The 19095-nt window shown below is 38.0% G+C and overlaps 2 protein-coding genes across 3 annotated transcripts in view; one reads left to right on the top strand and one right to left on the bottom strand.

Moving 5' to 3' along the window:
* Positions 1-934: 934 nt before the first annotated feature.
* tex11 (testis expressed 11) lies at positions 935-12638 on the bottom strand. 2 transcript variants are annotated; one of them, XM_087799851.1, is made up of 29 exons: positions 12575-12638; positions 11460-11569; positions 11183-11267; positions 11038-11117; positions 10894-10974; positions 10702-10821; positions 10453-10533; positions 10294-10379; positions 10173-10230; positions 10011-10106; positions 9855-9936; positions 8471-8549; positions 8247-8398; positions 8085-8170; positions 7867-8004; positions 7650-7752; positions 7290-7414; positions 6131-6216; positions 5802-5855; positions 5688-5724; positions 5512-5593; positions 5369-5439; positions 5054-5167; positions 4729-4801; positions 4302-4448; positions 3662-3774; positions 3480-3596; positions 2893-3060; positions 935-1238 (listed from the first exon to the last, which is right to left on the bottom strand). In XM_087799851.1, exons 1-29 carry the CDS (start codon positions 12600-12602, stop codon positions 1182-1184), a joined length of 2709 nt encoding a protein of 902 aa, XP_087655977.1. In that variant the 5' UTR covers positions 12603-12638; the 3' UTR covers positions 935-1181. The 2 variants fall into 2 exon arrangements, with proteins under 2 accessions (XP_087655977.1, XP_087655978.1); XM_087799852.1 differs by having other exon boundaries at positions 2893-3057.
* A 408-nt stretch (positions 12639-13046) lies between these two features.
* kdrl (kinase insert domain receptor like) overlaps positions 13047-19095 on the top strand; it is a 66592-nt gene continuing 60543 nt past the window's right edge. Inside the window, exons 1-2 of the mRNA XM_087799845.1 lie at positions 13047-13066; positions 15887-16297. Of these exons, the coding sequence (XP_087655971.1) occupies positions 16237-16297 (61 nt within the window). The 5' untranslated portion in view covers positions 13047-13066; positions 15887-16236. The remainder of the gene's footprint in view (positions 13067-15886; positions 16298-19095) is intronic.

Below are 19095 nucleotides of genomic sequence, written 5' to 3'. Positions count from 1 at the left end.
TCTTCCTTCTAAGAAGTGCCCCCCCCCTCGACCCACTCCCACAGTGGTGACGTCTGCTCCCCCACAACAGTCCGTACCCGCCGCTAACCAAACCAGCCGTCATTACCGTGTCAAACCCAGAGTTCAGGGACTAACTGAAGGGAACAGAGCCATTAATAAAAAAAACTGCTTGCAGACTGTTTCAAAAAGGGTGTGGTAGCTGTACAATGTAAATAAACCCCCTTCAAGCAGACCCCGCCCCCTCACCTGTGCTTCATGCATGTGTGACTCAAACTGGGATGTTTTCTAGACCACAAATGTCAGGTAAGTTGGAGCTTCTGTGAGATTTCCATACGAGCGTGATGTTCTTGTCAGTATTTTTCTTCAAACACGCGACACCTGACTAGTCGGGCGGGGCACGGCGGGGGTGGGGGGGGCGAGACTGTCTAAATGTGATTCTTGTGTCTGGGTGTATAGATTTAAAAAGATATATTTATTGTACAATAAGGAAGGAAGACACAGGCCAGAGCACGGAGAGGTTGTGGGTTCTCTCTGGTGTCCAGCTGACTGTTAACTCGCGTGACCTCAGTCAGCCATGTTGAAGCCCAAAGAACTTGATTTCATTTCACTCTGATATATAACCAGATGGAACCTGAATGCCTGTGTGTGTATAACTGACGAGGGTTCTGACGAGAGAAACTTTTTATGATTTGAAGTTCTTTTTGTTGAGGCTGGGGGGGGGGGGGGTTCTTGTTTGTACTTTTTGGGTGATGTTTCTGTTCTAGCACATCTGTGCAGTAAGTGCTTGCAAACATTGAACCCTTTGATTGTACAGTAGTTTCCTTCCTGTCAGCGCAGGCGGTTCAGCCGATCAGGACTCTCGGCCTCATGGTCTTCCCTGTCCTAGTCATGAGGGAGCACAGTCCTGCTTCTTTTGTTTGGGTTTTCATTTGACTTTTTTTTTTTTTTCCGGGACTTGACAAAGTTTATTTGTTTGAAAATAAAATTATGTGACTCAGTTATAATTTTTGACGTGCGTCAATTGATTACGGGAACTTTTATTGAACCAAAGCCGTGCACCAACCGGACGGGAACGAACGCAGCACATGTGCCAATCAATGTGTGCCGTGTGATTGACAGCTTGACGACGAAGAAGAAGAGTAGAAAATTCACCTGGAAGAATCCAGATCCAAATGCGCCATTCAGCCTCGTTTGGTTTTGTCCAACCGGTCCAGGATTTCACTGTAGAGGCCGGACAACTGTGGGAAGAGTCGCTAGTTACCACTCAAAAGTCTTTTTTAAAAACATGGAGAACTTCTCTTAATTATTCCAACCTCGTGAAACATTAAAGCATTAAGAGATGTTTTAGTGTAAGAAGATGAAAAGTGGGCGATCAAGTGTCTTCGTTTAGCCATATGTTGTCTGTTGTGACCCCACGACTCAAATTTACATCATTATAACCGACAGTTTTTTACTTGAACTTGGAGTAAATCTATCAGGTTAATGGCTGCTTAAGTCAACTTGTCAATAAGTAGACATGGATTTACATTTTCATTCTTTTAAGCAAAATGATGTTAAAGTTAAATCTAAAACGTTCTCTATTGTTCTCAGAGAAAAGAGAAAGTTGTGCTAAATGTCATTGCGTGAACTCTGATACGAGCAGGTCCAGGAGACTTGAACTGATCCATGACATCCAAGTATCGACCACAAGAGTAACGCTGGACACGTGAGTCGATGTTGGTCACAGTGTCGTGTTCTTGTTCATCTAACATTCAACTAAAATATTCCCAAAAAAAGGGATTGTAACTTTCTTGTTCATCTTCAGAGCTGATTTCCATTTTTAGAACGGATGCATTAAAGATGAATTTTCCTAAAAGGTTCCATCTGTGTTGCAGCTGACGGTTCAAATCCTCTTCTGAATGTGCATCTTAAAGCTAAGAGTTCCTGGAGTGTAGTGACTTCTTTGAGTCCCAGGATGTGCTGGAGCTGTCACTCAATTTCAGGAGCAAACGTTGTAAATCTATCATGTGTTTGAGTAATGTTCTCGCTCACAGTCATCACTGTTTACTGTCAATTTTCCAGTTTGCTCTCAATCTCCAACTTGCAGTATCAATATGCCCTAGATATCAACCGGCCAATCAGAGAGCTGCTACTGTGATACTGACAAAGATGCAAATGACAAAGAGCCAAAGATGATTATACACTTGATAGTTTGATTTACATATCAAACGTTACTTACAGTAACAGCACCTGTTGCTCTCCATTTATATAACGTGTTTATAGATGTTTAGTTGTGACTGACCTTCAGTTGTGTTTAAATTCAGTTTCAAAATCCACTTTTGCATTTCTGTGCTCTTTGAAATTGTGTTGTGGCTCCTCTTGTTTGTGTGATGCTCTTAATTTAAATACTCACGAGAAACATTCACAGATAAAAGATGAAGATGTTTTGCATTTGAGGAACACAAATAAAATGTTTATATATACAAATGTATACAAACTAAAACCACTTATCTTAACCCTCCCTCCGTGGAAAAGTTAACAGGTGAATCACTATGAACACAAACGTCAAAAGTCAAATCTTTGAAGCATCAAAGTGTTGAGCCTGTCATGTGAGGTCAATAAGTTGTTACTCATTAACTCCAGCGCAGTCGTCCCTTGTTTATTATTCAAAACAATACATGTTAAAGGCAATATTGACCATTCAATGTTTTACTTTAAATTAACATGTATTTGAACTTGCAAACTCAACATTGTATAAGGTCTCTCTCAACAACCCTCTTAATATCAGTCATCTGAACAGCTCCCATAATGCTTTGCCACCCAGACAACCAATCGCAGCTTTCGATTACTTTTGACGCAGCGACATAGATGTAGAATTCATATACCGAAGAGACCAAACAGCTGCCACTGTACCTCGCTCTTGTAGCTCTCCTGTGAGGGTCCCAGATGGCGGATGAATCTCATGGCGAGGCCGCACCACCGCTCCGCCTCAGGATACTGTGTCAGCGTGTACAGATGTATTCCCGTGTTCCACGCCTGGATCAGCAGCCACAGAATCTCCATCTCTGGGAAGTGTCCCTGCTTCGACGAGCCAAAGTACATATTTTAAACCGCAGCCACCTGCGCGGCTGAGCTGGATGAATGGAGGGGAAATCTGTTATCACTTCAGTGACGGTTCTAAAACCTGGAGATCCATCATTTTGTCTTTCTACTGTAACATCGGGGCTTTCACTGCAGAGCTTCTGGAGTGAAGAGGGGAAATATGCAGCACAATGTCTCTGTAATTTGCTGCTTCTTTCAGGGCTGGAGCTCTCCGGCAGTGTGACGACTTGTACGGCACATTAACATTCAAATTGGCAGGAAGAGGATGGTGAATGGAAGCATCTGCTAATTGAAGTGCTGACTAAAAGCCCATTGATAAAAAGAAGCTTCCAGAACAGCAGGCGGCAGAGGAGAGAGGGGGGGATGTGACTGCGGGAGTGCGATTGGTGCTGACTCACTTCCACTGCGATGATTGACAGGACCTCCTCGTAGTACTCCCACACCTCCTCCAGAACATGGGCATCCACCTCTGACGCTCCGCTCGGGAGGGACAGTTTGATCAGAGTGTGGATGCACTTCCTAAGACGACCTTTGTTAGCATTAGCCGATCGATGATGCTAAACGTCGAGCAGTGAAGGACTCGCCTGCGCTGGTTCAGGTCCGGCTCAGGTCTCTTCATGTGCAGGGAAAGCGCGACTCTTAGTGCCTTCTTGCACAGCAGGGGGTAGTGGGCGGGGGGCTCCATGGCTAAAGCTTATTGAAGAGTGTTTATTGTCAAAGATTCATAGAGGCTGGTTATTTAATTGAAGTATTATCCAACGACGTATAAAGTACATTTAGCTTTTTTTTCACAGGCCAATTATTCTTGTTGAGATAACCTTGAATATTCACAGAAGGTTTAGAAACGGATGGAGATTTCATTTGTTCTGTTTTAAGGTTGATCCATTAACTACCAAAGAGAAGCATCTTGGAATATAATGACACACAGTATCCAAGGACTAGCGCAGTCCCTTCAGTGCAACATCTGGAAAGGAAAGCTGCTCATGCAAGGCTTGGTGACATCAGAAGGTAAAAGTTTGTAACGTTTCCTCACATGACGGTTTTTCATATGCTGTGGAAACAATTGGGAATGAAACTCTAATCTCTGCAGTTTGTTCAGGCTTTAAAAGAAGATGAAAACCTTAAGTTACATTCTTTGTTCCGATGCTACAGAAGGTTTGATTCACCCTGTTTATTCATCTAACCCTCAGTTAACAGAAAACAGTTGTGTGCATTTGTACCTGCTATTGTCTCCAGCACTTTGGGTTCCACTCTCTCCAGCTCCAGAACTGACTCCAGCACTGTGGCGACTCCGGGGTCATTCAGTTTGGATCGAACTCCGAACTCGTACATCAGCAGGAGTGACTCGACGGTGTCGTTTGTAGAGCCTTAGGAGGGATTTTTGGTTATTTTAGTAATTACCAGCCGTAATCCTGATTATCTTTCATAATATTTACTCATTGAGGTTCTTTTTAATAGTGTTCACATCCTTAAGTTATTCTCTAATATAATTATTGAGTCAGTTGGTTTATGTGTATAGCATTATGTCATGATCATCACACTTCATACTGTGAATTAATTAAGGAAGAGACAATCCGCCTGGTGAATCACATGAGCTGAAAAATAAGCTCGTCTTTGCGTGGGTTGAGGTGTGACAGCGACACTAACCTGACGCTTTGAGAGTTTTGCAGATTTCTGAACAAAGCTGAATGTGCTCCAAAGCCTGAGTCAGTTCTTGAGTCTGGAAAGAAACGGCTCATTAACACCATCTAGTGGTGAGAGCGACGGTTTAAAGTCTGTGAACCTAAAACAAGTTTTTTAAAGCATTTCCAAATTTGGCTTTGGTTCCGAGTCAAACAAGACTTCAGAACCGCGAGTCACTCAATTGTGGACGTATACGTCAACCTCTGAGGTGCCAAACCCAGAACATTTTTGTCATGACTTTACAAAACCTCTCTGACCACATTATGACTCCAGTAGACCAGACTCTGACCTTGTCTTCGTGTGGAGACATCTTGCACGACTCCATGCAGGCGGCCGTCGCCATCAGCAGAGACGTCTTCTGACCTTCAAGCCTCGTACGATCAGGTGGACACATCTGAGAAAACTGGTGAGTAAAACAAATGTTCAGAAAGGGATACTTTGGTGATTATTATATTTTAATTACAAACTGTGGCAGTTTTTGTTTGAAATAGCACAGATACTTTAGTTAACCGTTTTTATTTATTTAATGTAATTGTTTAATCGGTACATGTCCAATTTAATTGAAAAGTAACTTTATTTTCCCTCCCCTCATGAAGACACTCGCCTGGTAAGTGAGCACGAAGAAATCCCTCATGCTGTCCGGGCGACTCTCGCACTGCAGCGCCAGGTTCCAGGCTGAAACAGGAACATTTAGTGAAGCGAAGATAACAAAAAGTGGTTCGATATCAAGAGCAAGTGCACAAGTACCCATCTTTCTGAACCAGTTTGCCTTCTCTGTGCGCTGCTCCAGGGTCAGGCAGGACTGATGGGACATTCTGTGAAGACCTGAAGAGTTGAAGAATGTTTAGCAACTATGTCCTTGAGTGTAACTGTGATCTGAGGGTAGAACAACATATACAACAGTATTCAGTGTACTTTCCTGTTTGAAAATATGGCAGCAGGAGGTCAACATTGTCATTTCTACGCAGACACACAAGTGACAGAACATCAGCGACCACTCTGAGCATCAACAGAATAGATATAAAACCTCATGTCACCTCATCTCATCGCTGGATGTTTCTATTTTGGAGAGCACCAGTCGCACCAAACACCTAGAGAGAGATGAATTGGAGAACTGGTGTTGGCCTCCTTTCTATCACCTACTAACTGTGTGATCCAGAGACACACTTTTGCTAGAGGAGCCGGAGAATCTGTGTCAGTGGATCACAGAGCTGTGTGATCAGCACATAGTTTGTGAAACACATGCAACTCGCTTTGTACTGTTTTCATTGAAGAAAATAATTTCATGATCAAATAAATGATCCCGAGCTCAGGGAAGGAGGATATAAATAGAACAACTAACTCTGACGAATCAGCATTTTCCAACCTGAGTGCAGTTAAGACTTGATCATCATCTTTGGAGTTTTCACACAAACTCTCCAGGGCCTTTGTTGCCGTGTCTTCTTGTCCATTCTATGAAGAGGTGAAAATAAAGGTTTGTTACATCAATCATTGACAACATTTCAATCTTTAGGAGTGAACTTTAGCAGTTAAATGTTTTCTCAGAGCGTAAATAAAAAAAAGTGAAAGCATTTGCATTGATTTATCCTTTTATTCTTAAACAGTGAATGGTTTTAGGGTGTTTTAGGACCAGGATGAATAGTGTTGATTGTCAAAATTTGTGACAAATAGGCTTGTGTAATAGTAAGAATCTGATGACACAATACTTATCAGGATACTTATCACGATACAGGGGCATCAATATGATATACAGTTTTGAGATATATATATATCTATAGTGATATATCGTGATACAGATGTAGGAACAAGGATATATGTGTAGTATTGTCGAGTACTTGACTCTGGTGTTGTGATAGTGTAGTAACAAGGATATATGTGTAGTATTTTCCAGTACTCCTGTGTTGTTCTCAGTATTATCTTGATCTTTAAAGTGTATATACTTTTTTGAGTATTGTTTTGTTTGTTTAAGCGCTTTGTGACCCTGGTCTGGAAAAGCGCTATATAAATAAATATTACTTACTTACTTACTTACTTGACTCTGGTGTTGTGATAGTGTAGTAACAAGTGTATATGTGTAGTATTGTCCAGTACTTGACTCTGGTGTTGTAGTATTTACAGACAACATGACTCTTGACAAAGTAGTAACTGTTTTCATTTGTTTGTTTGTAGCTGTGGAGGACGTAATGACTGCTGCCATCTAGAGGCCGGGCGTTTAATTGAAACACAAACATGAACAAACGCTGTGAATATTGTTTATGTTAATGTAAAATTTATTTATTTATTTTTCAACTTTATTTAACTAAAAACCATAAAATAACTGGAAAACATTGTTTGAAAGCCACCAATTAACAAAACAAAACAAATGTATCAGATATTGATATAAAAATATCAGGATATATTGTTGTACCATTATTTTCTGATGCTCTCATTATCACACATGTATTCTACCTTCATCCACCTCTTGTGATCAACCTCCATCACAAGCTTGGAACCCCAAACATGAGAAGGCCAACTACGAGTCTCACCTCCAGAGCGATCTGAGCAGCAAGACTGAGCAGACTCGAGGCAGCGTCTGAAGAGACCATCAGTCCATCCTTACTGGTCTGAGAAAGCTTTGACAGACGACCCATCGTGTTGATGGCTTGGGAGGCTGCGATGAATCAGATTACACAGCCATCTTAACACTTCTCTAAGGTTTCTCTTAGAATAGTGTTGGAATGATTTTACTAAAATATTGAAAACTATCTGCGTGTACTTTATATTTATTTAATTCAGTACTTCAATACTTGAGTTTTACTATGAAATCCAAACGTCATGAATGTCCAGTCATCACTGAAATAACAAATAACAAGGTCCAAATGTTCCACGTTGTTGCTCTAACTTACCCTTTTCTACATCATTCTCCAGAACCGCGATCTTGTAACCGATGAACTGAGTGAAGATACTGTCAGGTTCACACCTCTCGGCTTCTTTAATGGCGTCTTTAGCCTGAAGAAAAACCGAGTGATGTTCATTTCTCTCTGTCTCTGGTGACACCAACACCTTAGATGCTATTTGGGGGAGTCGACATCACGTGCTTCCTCACTGCTAATGTTGTCTTACCTTTGCCAGTTGTTTCAGATGCAGGAAACAGGAAGTTCTGTTCCGCTGCAGTTTTGCCAAGTTGGCGTCCATCAGTCCTGCCTTGAAGAAGCTCAGGGAGTAGTTGTACCACAGCAGAGCATCTGAGTAGTTGCTGGCCTGGATATGTTTAAATGTACTCATAGTTTAACCTGAAATTATTATGGTATGTATGTCAGAGGTTTGAAATACAGCTATACCTCATAGAATGTTGATGCTTTGTCCCACAGCATGACATGCAGGCTGGTGAGGGCCTGAGGGCTCAGTGGTCTGCCTGTATAATGTCCTACAAAACCAGGTAACGCATCACATTACGGTTGACAAACCCAACGATCAAGACATCGACATCACTAATCCAGTACCAGTTATGACATCTTCTATCTTCTGCTTTCCCAAAAGCTCTTTGCCCCTCTGAAGAAGAAGCTGGATGTGCAAAACTAGGGCAGTTCCCAGGTCAGGGGACGACTCAAAGTGCTGACAAACGTGTTTCAAAAACTCAAACGCCAGCACTTCTCTGGGAAGATAAGCACAAAATATCAGCAGCAAAGTTTTTCTGAATAAAGGAGATAAGGAGCTGCTTTTGTACCTGTCTTCTGACATGAGCAGCTTGACTGTGCTCAGACAAACATCAAGAGAAATTTTAGATCCCAGCATTTCATTCAATCCTGAGAAGGATAAAAACTTGGTTTTAAAAAAGCCTTTCCAGAATAAAAGTCACTTAAAATACACATTGACACCACTGGAAAGAATCAAAGTCAGGTGCTGTGCAGAAGCAAATAAATAAAGGTCAAATTCATGGAACACTTCTGGCCCTACAGAGATCATAACAAGACCAAATCAGAGCTACTAACATATGTTCACAGATCTTTATAGCTTTATTTAAAAAGTTAGTGAGCACTTGTTGCGACAAGTTCTTGGCTCTGTTTTTCCATTGTCAGCATTTTTGTTTTTTTGTCTTACATAATATTAAATAATCCTGACACAGGACACACTTTAAGTTGTATGAGCAAAACCACCTGACATGGTGTCAAACAAATACAACACACATTTACTGTGACTGTTGTAAGGGATTGCAAAGCAAAAAATGTAGTTTTATTTGGCAATACTTTTGTAACACGGAAGAAATACAAGATAAGAAATCAAATGCTGTATATAAGGTTATTACAATGTGATTATCTCATGATATTATTTTATTGATCTACAGTTGTTGTATTATTGTATAATACAACATTTACGCACATTTAATTTTAGTATTAGAATCCAAAACAGCTTCATTATTTGTTAAGCTTGTCAACTCTTGTGTTGTCTCTGGGTCGAGGTGAACGACCTCCACCACTGCATATGTGAATAGAAGCCAGGGAGGTCGTTGACCTTGAACCAGAGACACAACAAGGGTTAAGAATATACATTTCTCGGCTGTTAGGAACCAGCGATAAATAAAAATAGAACAATTTACAAAAGTTATATAGAAAAATAGTTATGTATAAAGAACTATGGAGGAACCTGATATTAAGGCATTTTCCACTGTCCTTAGAATTGATTTTAAGGTGAAATTTGTGAAAGTGTTATTTCTAAAGTGCCTTTCTAGACCAGGGTCACAAAACGCCATAATAGGGTCATAATAGTATTATTTACTATTTTGTATTTATTGAATGTTTAATTACCTATGTATTTCTGATATAATATAGCAATAAATATATTGTTTTTAAAAAGAGCCATATTTGGCTCACTCTGTCCATTCTGCACTAATATACTGTTTGTGGTCTTTAGACTTTAGTCTTCAGACTTTCTTTATAAGTTTTTACTTAACCCTTATTGTCTCTGGGTCAAGGTCAACGACCTCCCTGGCTTCCAGTCATTGACCTTGACCAGGCGACAACACAAGAGTTAAGAAGTAAATTAAAAATCTTTTTTAAAAAGGATGCAAGTTTGTTCTTTTAACCCAAAGTTATGAAAAGTTGTGCACTGACCAGCTCTGATATAATCATCTGGATTGTTGGCTTTCAGAAGAATCCTGATCTTTAAGAACAGCCCAGAGCTGCTCAAATATTCCTGTTGAATGGTTCGGTGTTGGAATAACATTGTATTTTAAATGTCAATAAGAATGCAGATTGTAACAGCAGTACCTTGTTGGCAAGACTAATGGCCTCGACGGCCTTCTCGTGGTACTTCTGGCAATCCCACTCGAAGTAAACCGTGGCCAGAAGACGCAGGACTTTTGCCTGTTTTGCAGCAAATGTAATCATTTTAAAATGTTTTATTCAACAGAAACATGGAAGTTGACTCACCTGTGCTTCTGCTTCAAGAGCAAATTTCCCGTTCATCTTCCCGATATCATAGCTCTGACTGTCATATTACATTTCCACGTCAAGATTTTGTCTTACATATGAGTTATTGATACTTTAATACCTCAGCCACAGCGAACTGTTGTCAAACCGCCTTTGATTGTACGACTCGATCCCGAAGTTGTAGCACATCAGGGAGAGATACACGGTCTTGGGTTCGGGAACACGGTTAGTTTCACGATGATTTCTTGTTTCATTACTATTTACGACAAAAATGTGTTACTTCTTTGGGCACTCGTTGCAGCATATCTCTGCAGCGCTGCATTAGCGTCACGGCCTCTTGGTTGTTCCCCTGACTTACGGCCTGCAAGACGAACAGAAAAATGTGTTTGTCTGCCATTGTGTTGCACTTTGCATTTTAAGTGTATCGCATAACACACTGCAAGTCTGTCAAAATGTCACTTCCCCAGCTGGGAAGTATCACAGGAACAAATAATCATATTGAAGGTGATGAAGACGCTTCACTTCTCACCGATTCCGCCTGGTAGGAGAGAACCCGGAGCAGATCCTTCTCCACATCAACTTTGTGATAGCAATTATCTCCTGAGCCATCACCTCTTGAGGTGAGTTTGTTATAGAGACACTCCAGGCTCTATAGATTATACATGTAAACAGTGTTGCCAGATCTTATCTTTAGTTTTTTTTTGTTGCACTATATTCACACCTTTGTGGCAAGTCTAAGAAACTTATCAGCCATTTGAGGTTCTTTGCAGTCGAGCCAGAGTCTCCCAGTCTTGCTGGACATCTTGAAAGAGGAGACAGGAGGTTTAGCTCCTAATAAGTTCTACCATCACTGACTGTGGCTCACCAGTATCCGAGTGCGGATGGCGCCCTCTGCTGGACTGTCAGTTTGAGAGCAGAATAAAAGGGAGCAGGCAACGTGGCTCACTGTAAGAAAATAAAATCAATAATTTCTGTACAAAGTAACAGTTTGTTACTTGTTTGTTTATTACCTTTGGCTTTTTGAATCTTAGTCAAGCTGGTGTTCCGCTTCATGGCAGATGACCAGTTCCACAACTCTAAAGCACATTCTTCAAGCTGAAGCAAATAGTGAGTTAATATTTATATTAACAATGAAGTAACACATACAATAATAGTAATATTCACAAAAGTTAGCATCACTTTTATTGTTTTACATTGAATGATGGAGCTTTTCTGCGACAACATATACAAATACGTTTGTTCAAGGAATGTTCGTCTTCTTTATCTTAATATGATTTACTAACTGACCTGTGGATCTTGACAAACGGGATGATCATCCAGGACCAGAACCTCAGAGAACAGTTTTTCTATCCCCTCACTCGTGTCCATCCTCTGCTTCAGCAGGCTCTCTGTCAGGTCTTAGAGAAACAAATAAACAGAGCAGTTCTATTAATAACAAAGTACAGTTGGTGATTGTAAATTATACATTAAAGTAAAGGTGATGTCTGCGTAACAGCTTAAATATTTATCTTTATACAAACACACAAGAAAATCCTTTCTCTGGACATCCCCAAGTCAGAGTTAAGTTATTCCTCACATCTTTTTTTTGTAATATCATAGACAACTGAATCAAGTCAGGTTATTTATTAATAAGATAAAGTGAAAATGTGTAAATATTGACCATTGATACCTGTTTAACAGAATTATTATTTAGCTTATAGACTATAGTTATTAGATACAGTTAAGAAATAAAAACTATTGAAATCTGAACTTTATATGTCTGTTGGAATGATTGTGATTCACATGGACTTGTTTTTCTAATATATTTGGTTATTTAACTGTAAATTAAATTAAATTAGATTGTATTTTTATCAGAAATAATCGACCACTGACCCCTAATTTAAGAACTACTTACTTACTTACTTACCTACTTACTTAACTACACAAATATATATCCAAACATTCCTGTAAAGAACCTGTACTATTTTCTACTGATGATAAATAATTAGTATTGGTTCATGTTATATTTAGTTATTTTATAATCCTATAATATTATGTTTAGTTTAGTTCATCACATAAAACTCAAAAGCTCGTTCCAGCAGCATCACAAAGCTATTTTAATTATTTAAATGTATGTATGTTTGTGGGGAGAATATAAAAGGGTAGACCAATTTTTACATCTCAAATGTATCAGACATAGTGTTAAAGTTATATAAATATTTTAAAAACAAGGTTCTGCAAATACACTGAAGCGGCTCGTTTGTTGCGTCATGCTAGGCGCTACTTTAGCTAAAGGCTAACTAGCTCGCTAGCTATTTAGCATTAGTTGTGTGTCCGTTTCTTCGTTCAAAACAAAACTAGGATTCGTACTTGTATGTGTCAGTTGGTTCTAAATTTGTTCATTCACTTGTTTAAAAACTCACAATTGACGGTTGACACGAAAGTCTCCATGTTTCCCTGGTTTGATCAACACTGCAGCTAGTTTTGTGACAAGAATGATTGACAGCTAGCATCGAAGTTAGCACTGGAAGCAGCGACAGGAAATAAAATATTATTTTATCATAGATACATGTAACTGTTTACAAGGTAATATTCATGAGCAAATTGTTATTTATATGGAGATTAAAATTATCATTAATAAAAAAATAGAGCTAAAACGAATTTTGAATGTAACTTTATTTAAAATTAAAAATGATCATTTTGGATACTTAAAATGGCGTCCGTGAATTTTTTTTTTCATCAGTAAACTACATTTTTTTTACTATCCCTTTTTTTTAAATGTATGTTGTACTTATTACATTTTTTGTTTTAGTTATTCACCTGTTTTCCAAACAGAGAACATTCTTGGACGAACGTGAAGACATAGTTGCTCGAACTGATCCCAACAAATCGACCGGACGTCGCTAAATAGTCGAGTAAGATTCTTTTTTTTCCCATGTTTCTGTATTAACATTATGAAAGTATCTTTCCAGGACATCTATACCGTTGAATTACACAATAAAAACAGGGAGTGGAAGTGATTTGTTCGTGAAGAATCCTCGTCCTCATAAGTTTATCATCAATAACTATTTTTAAATCCTCAGAATGTCCAGAACAACATGTCCTCGCTCTGGTGTGTCATGAGAACGTGTCAAATAAGTGATGACATCCCAATGAAATATCAAGAGAAACCCCTTTAAATTGTGTTCATTCTAATGAATCTAAATCATCACTTATAAAAGTCGCATTGATATTTATTTTGAAAAGATATAAGTCGACACAACTGTCTGCAGCACATCCACCGCTGGACGGTTATTTACGTTGATATGAAAAGCTGTGCATCCTGTTTTTGGAGGTGAAAATAGATCCAGCACGTGTTTATTCTTGACAAATGACCAGATGGATTTTATCTGATCTCCCTGAGCGTTTGTCTTTTCCTCTTGAGACGAGATAAGTTGTGTGACCTTCAGCCTCGGCTTCACACCAGGGTGATGGGGTCAAAGGTGACGTTGCACACAGAGCAGAATCTAAACAAATACAGACTTTAAAAAAGGCTATTGATGTGTTTTTCACATGTGGTTTTCCTCTGGTATTAACGTATCTGTTATATTTAAATACATCAATTAAAACTGTTTTTTTTTTTTATTTACAATAACTTCAACAATTTTATTGATAATGCAACAGTAAGATTACAACACAGTAGTAAAATTCAAAGCCCTTCTTTTAACCGTTTCTTCTTGGCAGGAGTACATCTACACAAATAAACACTTGATGTTGAAACACTTGTTAATCTGAGCAAACACACGTCTATTAGTGACGCATATTTCAAGACAAACAAGAACCAGCCGTGATTGAGCGTCAAGAGTCCATTAGACTCTTCGTTCTTACAAGCAGTGACAACAATGAATGTATCAAAATGTTGTTTTTTATATGTTGAGTTGGTAATCCACAGTAAAACTAGAACATTTGTGTTTTCAGAAGAAAATGCAGTGTGAACGTTGAATGTGTAAACTGAAATGCTTCAAAGTATTAGTGTTAAAAGTAAAAATTAGTGGAAACAGTTGGAAACAAAGTGAAAAAGGTTGAGAAGGAAAAATAAGTATGATTTGTAGTAGAATTAGTCATAAAATTACAAGTACATTTAGTAGTAAAAGTACAAGTAGTAGAAGTAGAAGTAGTAAAAGCAGTAGTCGAATTAGTAGTAAAAGTATAATAATAAGTAGTAGTAGAATTAGTAGTAAAAGTATAATAATAAGTAGTAGTAGAATTAGTAGTAAAAGTATAAGTAGTAGTAAAAATATAAGTAGTAATAGAATTAGTAGTATAAGTATAAATATAATTAGGAGTATAAGTATAATTAGTAAAAGGGGAAGTATAATTAGTAGTATAAGCATAAATATAATTAGGAGTATAAGTATAATTAGTAAAAGGGGAAGTATAATTAGTAGTATAAGTAGAATTTTCGGGAACGACCAGAATTGATAATAGTTTGAACGGTTCAAATCCAATAGAATCTGCAGAACAAAGTTTAGGTGAGAAGAGCAAACGTGGAAGTCAATAGTTTGCTGCCTTCAGCATTCACACAATCAGATATTTTGTGATTATTTACTCCATATATTTACATTCTTTATATTTGTAAGTGTCATTTCTAGAAAATACTTTTGAAATCAAACCATTAAAGGTATTTTTTTTTCAATTTGTAATTGACGATTTAACAACCTCCAACACTGCATATGTATTTATAGAAGCCCGAGGGGTCGTTCACCTTTGACCCAGAGACAATCCAAGGGATACCACAAACACATTTGTTTTCTGGTCTTGGGGTCCCTTTGACCCAGAGAAACACAAGGGCTAGGAAAACTATTCAAACAAACAGAAAACAACAATCTGTCAACAATAAATCAAGTATGTGAAGAAGAACGATGGCTTTTCAATGTAAAACTCATAGTTAACAACAGAAATCGAGGGAAATGACATATTACATAATATGACAATATTACACAGTTTAAACGTGACGTATGGATAAAAAAGAAACAATTACCAAAAGAAAAAAAACTCAAGACCTTTACATCCAGTTCACTTCAGTTTGGGAAACGAATAATAAGAAAAAATAAGTTGGATTTGTAGTAGAAGTAGAAGTAGAATTAGTCATAAAATTACAAGTAGATTTAGTAGTACAAGTAGAAGTAGAAGTAGTAGAAGTAGTAAAAACAGTAGTAGAATTAGTAGTAAAAGTATAATAATAAGTAGTAGTAGAATTAGTAGTAAAAGTATAAGTAGTAGTAAAAATATAAGTAGTAATATAATTAGTAGTATAAGTATAAATATGATTAGGAGTATAAGTATAATTAGTAAAAGGGGAAGTATAATTAGTAGTATAAGTATGAATAGAATTAGAAGTATAATTAGTTAAAGGGGAAGTATAATTAGTAGTATAAGTATGAATAGAATTAGAAGTTTGGGAAATGAACTAATCTGGAGTATTCGTTAAGTTAATTAAGTGACTTTTTATCTTAAAATAAAATCCAAAAATCCAGACCTGGTGACAGAACCCTAACATTATGACCACTCACAGGTGAGAAACTTCAATATATTTCTCCACATGGATGAAGTCTTGATGGTTGATAAAGTGATTCTCTCGATCACGTCCTTTTCTTCCTCCCAGAGTGATTCTGTCTCTTCTCTCACTTCTTTCTTCTCTTCCTCCCAGAGTGACGTCTCTCTCTTCTCTCACTTCTTTCTTCTCTTCCTCCCAGAGTGACGTCTCTTCCTGACGCGTCTCATAAAAACGTGTCTGACGCGCGAACCCAGCGAGACTCGAGCAGGACCAGGACCAGGACCAGGACCTGGACGAGCAGCTTCAGCGTAGATGAGCCAGAGCCACAGGTAGATCCAAGAGAACCTCCATTAGATCCATTAGATCCAGATCTTTCCTCCGCGCACCTGCTTCTGCTCCAGCGGGTCTGCGGGACTCGGACCCTCATCTGCGGGAGAACCTCCTGCGAACCATGACCCTCCTGAGGAACCTCTGAGCAACTTCTCCTTCACCCGTTCTAGCTGAAACACGGAATAATAAATCACAAGAAGGACTTTCTTTTTTCCCATCATGGTGACGCAGGATCGTTTCAAGTTCTTCACCATCATCATCATTTCTGCGATAACCATCGGTAAGATGTTCAAATTACTTATTTTACTCTTTTACACTCTTAAACTGATGTGCAGTGGAGATAACAACACGCTTTTTTTTCATCCAGTTTTGTCTTCGACGAGGTTTTTATTCACTTGTTTCCCAAACTTTTCAAACAATTGATTTCCAGATTTCTTGATATTGTCGCTGCAGTTCGTACTATAACCGCTAGAGGCAGTAAAGTCACGTTGGGCTTGACGAGTTTATTCAAGGAATTGATTAAATAGTTGATTCTGTCCTGGACATGTGACCCAGATATGAACATAAAAGACATAGATTTAAACACTGAAACAATGAATTATAAACTGAGATGATGGATTCTGTCCAACATCCACTCTGGTCAGTGAAATAAAGTCCATCTGACAAGTGTTTGTTCCACTCTTTGTTCCTTCAACGTCATGTTTGTTCCTCCTGGTCATCATTGTTCTGCTGTCAGGTCAGAACCTGAGGTGGACGTTCCTTCAGGTCGGACTCTGTGATGCACATTTTTAAAATAAACATCTAATTCAAACAAAGGAAATAGCAGTCATGATCAGAGCCCGGCCCACACACACACGCACACCCACCACACACACACTCACACACCCCCACACACACTCACTCACACACACACACACACACCCACTCAGACGTGTTTGTGAGTAGATTTCCTTCACAGTTACACACAAAGCGTGGGAAAGACATTAGGAGGAAGCGGACGCGGGGGCAAGAGACAGCCTGGAATTGTTCTGGTCGGTAAAGGTCACGGAAACGTGACATGCTACCTGAGCAGAGATTCTTCCTGATGTTCCTTCGCTTGAGTTATGCCTCCATTGTGCGGAGGAAGAGACGGTATTGTTCGAGGCTCCTGCAGTGATTACTTATCAATGGACCATCAAGATGTTTGACACATGCTGCTCCAGCCTGATGTGATAATAAACACGTTAAAGAATGAACTCGGAGGATGTTTAATTTATCATGTATTAGTCAAGTTTGACCTAAATATTCCACTTATCTTGATGATTTAATTTGTTTAAATGTCTCTTTTTGACAAGATAAATGCAATTTTCTTCTAATAATACAATACATACAACACATCAAACTTTGTGGTGTTATTTTATTTCTAAAACTAAACATGAATCATACGAATCAATAGATCTATGAAGTTTTTGTACTTTTGTTAATTCTTTCAAACACGCTGGTCACTTGAATTATTGAACATTAAGAACGTTAACACCTTAAAGACTTTATAAACCTTTGTACGAGTTGCTTCATATTAATATTAAGAGTCTTTTAAATGTCTTAAAGAGCCTTAATAATTAATTATATTTGATTTAATGTTATATGGATATCTTGTATGGATATCTGTGCGAAAATATGTGGCAATGAATCATTTAAAAGGGTTAGGAATTTAATTAAAAAAAAGTATTTTACTTCTTCCTACTCCTTTTATGAACTACAGGGTTTTGTTTAGTTGTCATTTTTTAAGCTTTTTTGTTTAATAGGTGTTTTATTAATTTTTATGTACAAATAATTCACACATTTTTTGTTTGAAAAAGTTCGAAATAAACAAGTTCATTCAAAAGCATTAATCAAGATAATAATAATTCATTATATATAATAAAAATAATTGATCAAGATAGTAATAATTCAATATATTTAATAAAAAGCATTAATCAAGAAGGATCCTCTGAAGTGTAGCTATTCTTTTTAATCATTACATTGAATAAACATTAAAATTGTTCCTTTCATACAATTTTAAGTCATTTTTAAGGTCATTTATTTAGTTAACAAAAACTTTAAGAGTCGACCGTTCACAAGTTAAAAAACAAACATATTTGTCTCCACAACATCAGAAAATAATTCATAATAAAGTAGATTTTCATTCCAAATGTGACACTTAAACGCTGGTGAATTATAACCTTTACTCTCATCATGTATTTTAAAAACAACTTAAAATATTAAGTTGACAATGAAAATAAAACTTAACTTTGTGTGAACACAACAGGTTCAAATTCTAATTGTCTGAGCATCTTGAAGAAAACCATTGTATGGACGACTTAAAGCTATTCTAACGTACAAATGAGGCTAAGACGCTGATCTTAAAGGATGACAGAAGTATCTGGAGAATGCTACACGTATCTGAGCCATCGACTTGTTTCCCTTAAAGCTTCACCACATTCCAATTTCAAGGAGCTTTTTTTCTGTTTGTAAATCCTAGTGAGAGATTATGGAGCAGAAATCTTTGGGTTCGTACCTTCAGAATGTTTCATCTTTATATAACCATGACCACCCATCACGACCAGATGTTTCTCTATCTTGCTTTTTCAGGAGAGTCTTGGGCATTTATGCCTCCAAAGCTCCTCAGGCCAGATCATAGCTAATAAAAATGTGCTCCCGCGACTGTTGTCTTAACCTTGTAGTTGGCGAGGTTCACTGCTCGTGGACCTGAACCTGAAGAGATCCAGACCTGAACCAAGAAACCAGAGGAAATAAATCCTTGTTGTCCAAAGTGTGGGGAGAAGATTGAAATTTACAAATATTTTTACACCATATCATGAACATAATATTGTTGTTGATGCGTTATTACTAGGGCTGCACGAGATTGGAAATAACTTTGATATTCAATATTGGTGTCTTAAAATTGCGATATCGATATTAATGCGACATTTCTTTTGTCACCTATAAATGTGGCCACAAGTACTGTAGTGAAGGTCCGGGGGTTTAACGAAGGAAAACGATGATATTTCCCTTTCGTTTATTTCAACACTTCGGTGTCGACATGATGGTAGAAAAATA

Source organism: Callionymus lyra, chromosome 9, assembly GCF_982586985.1.
Source record: "Callionymus lyra chromosome 9, fCalLyr1.hap1.1, whole genome shotgun sequence".
NCBI classification, from domain to species: Eukaryota; Metazoa; Chordata; class Actinopteri; order Syngnathiformes; family Callionymidae; genus Callionymus; species Callionymus lyra.
Note: the sequence above shows the minus strand (reverse complement) of the source record. Positions and strands in the feature narration are given on the sequence as shown.

Excerpts from the sequence above, each read along its gene's own strand:
- tex11 (XM_087799851.1), bottom strand. The coding sequence starts at position 12,602 with ATGGAGACTTTCGTGTCAACCGTCAATT. Across the intron at positions 11,570-12,574 it reads TTTCGTGTCAACCGTCAATT|ACCTGACAGAGAGCCTGCTG; the intron begins GTGAGTTTTTAA and ends TGTTTCTCTAAG. Across the intron at positions 5,594-5,687 it reads TCCTGCTGCCATATTTTCAA|TCAGGTCTTCACAGAATGTC; the intron begins ACAGGAAAGTAC and ends TTCTTCAACTCT.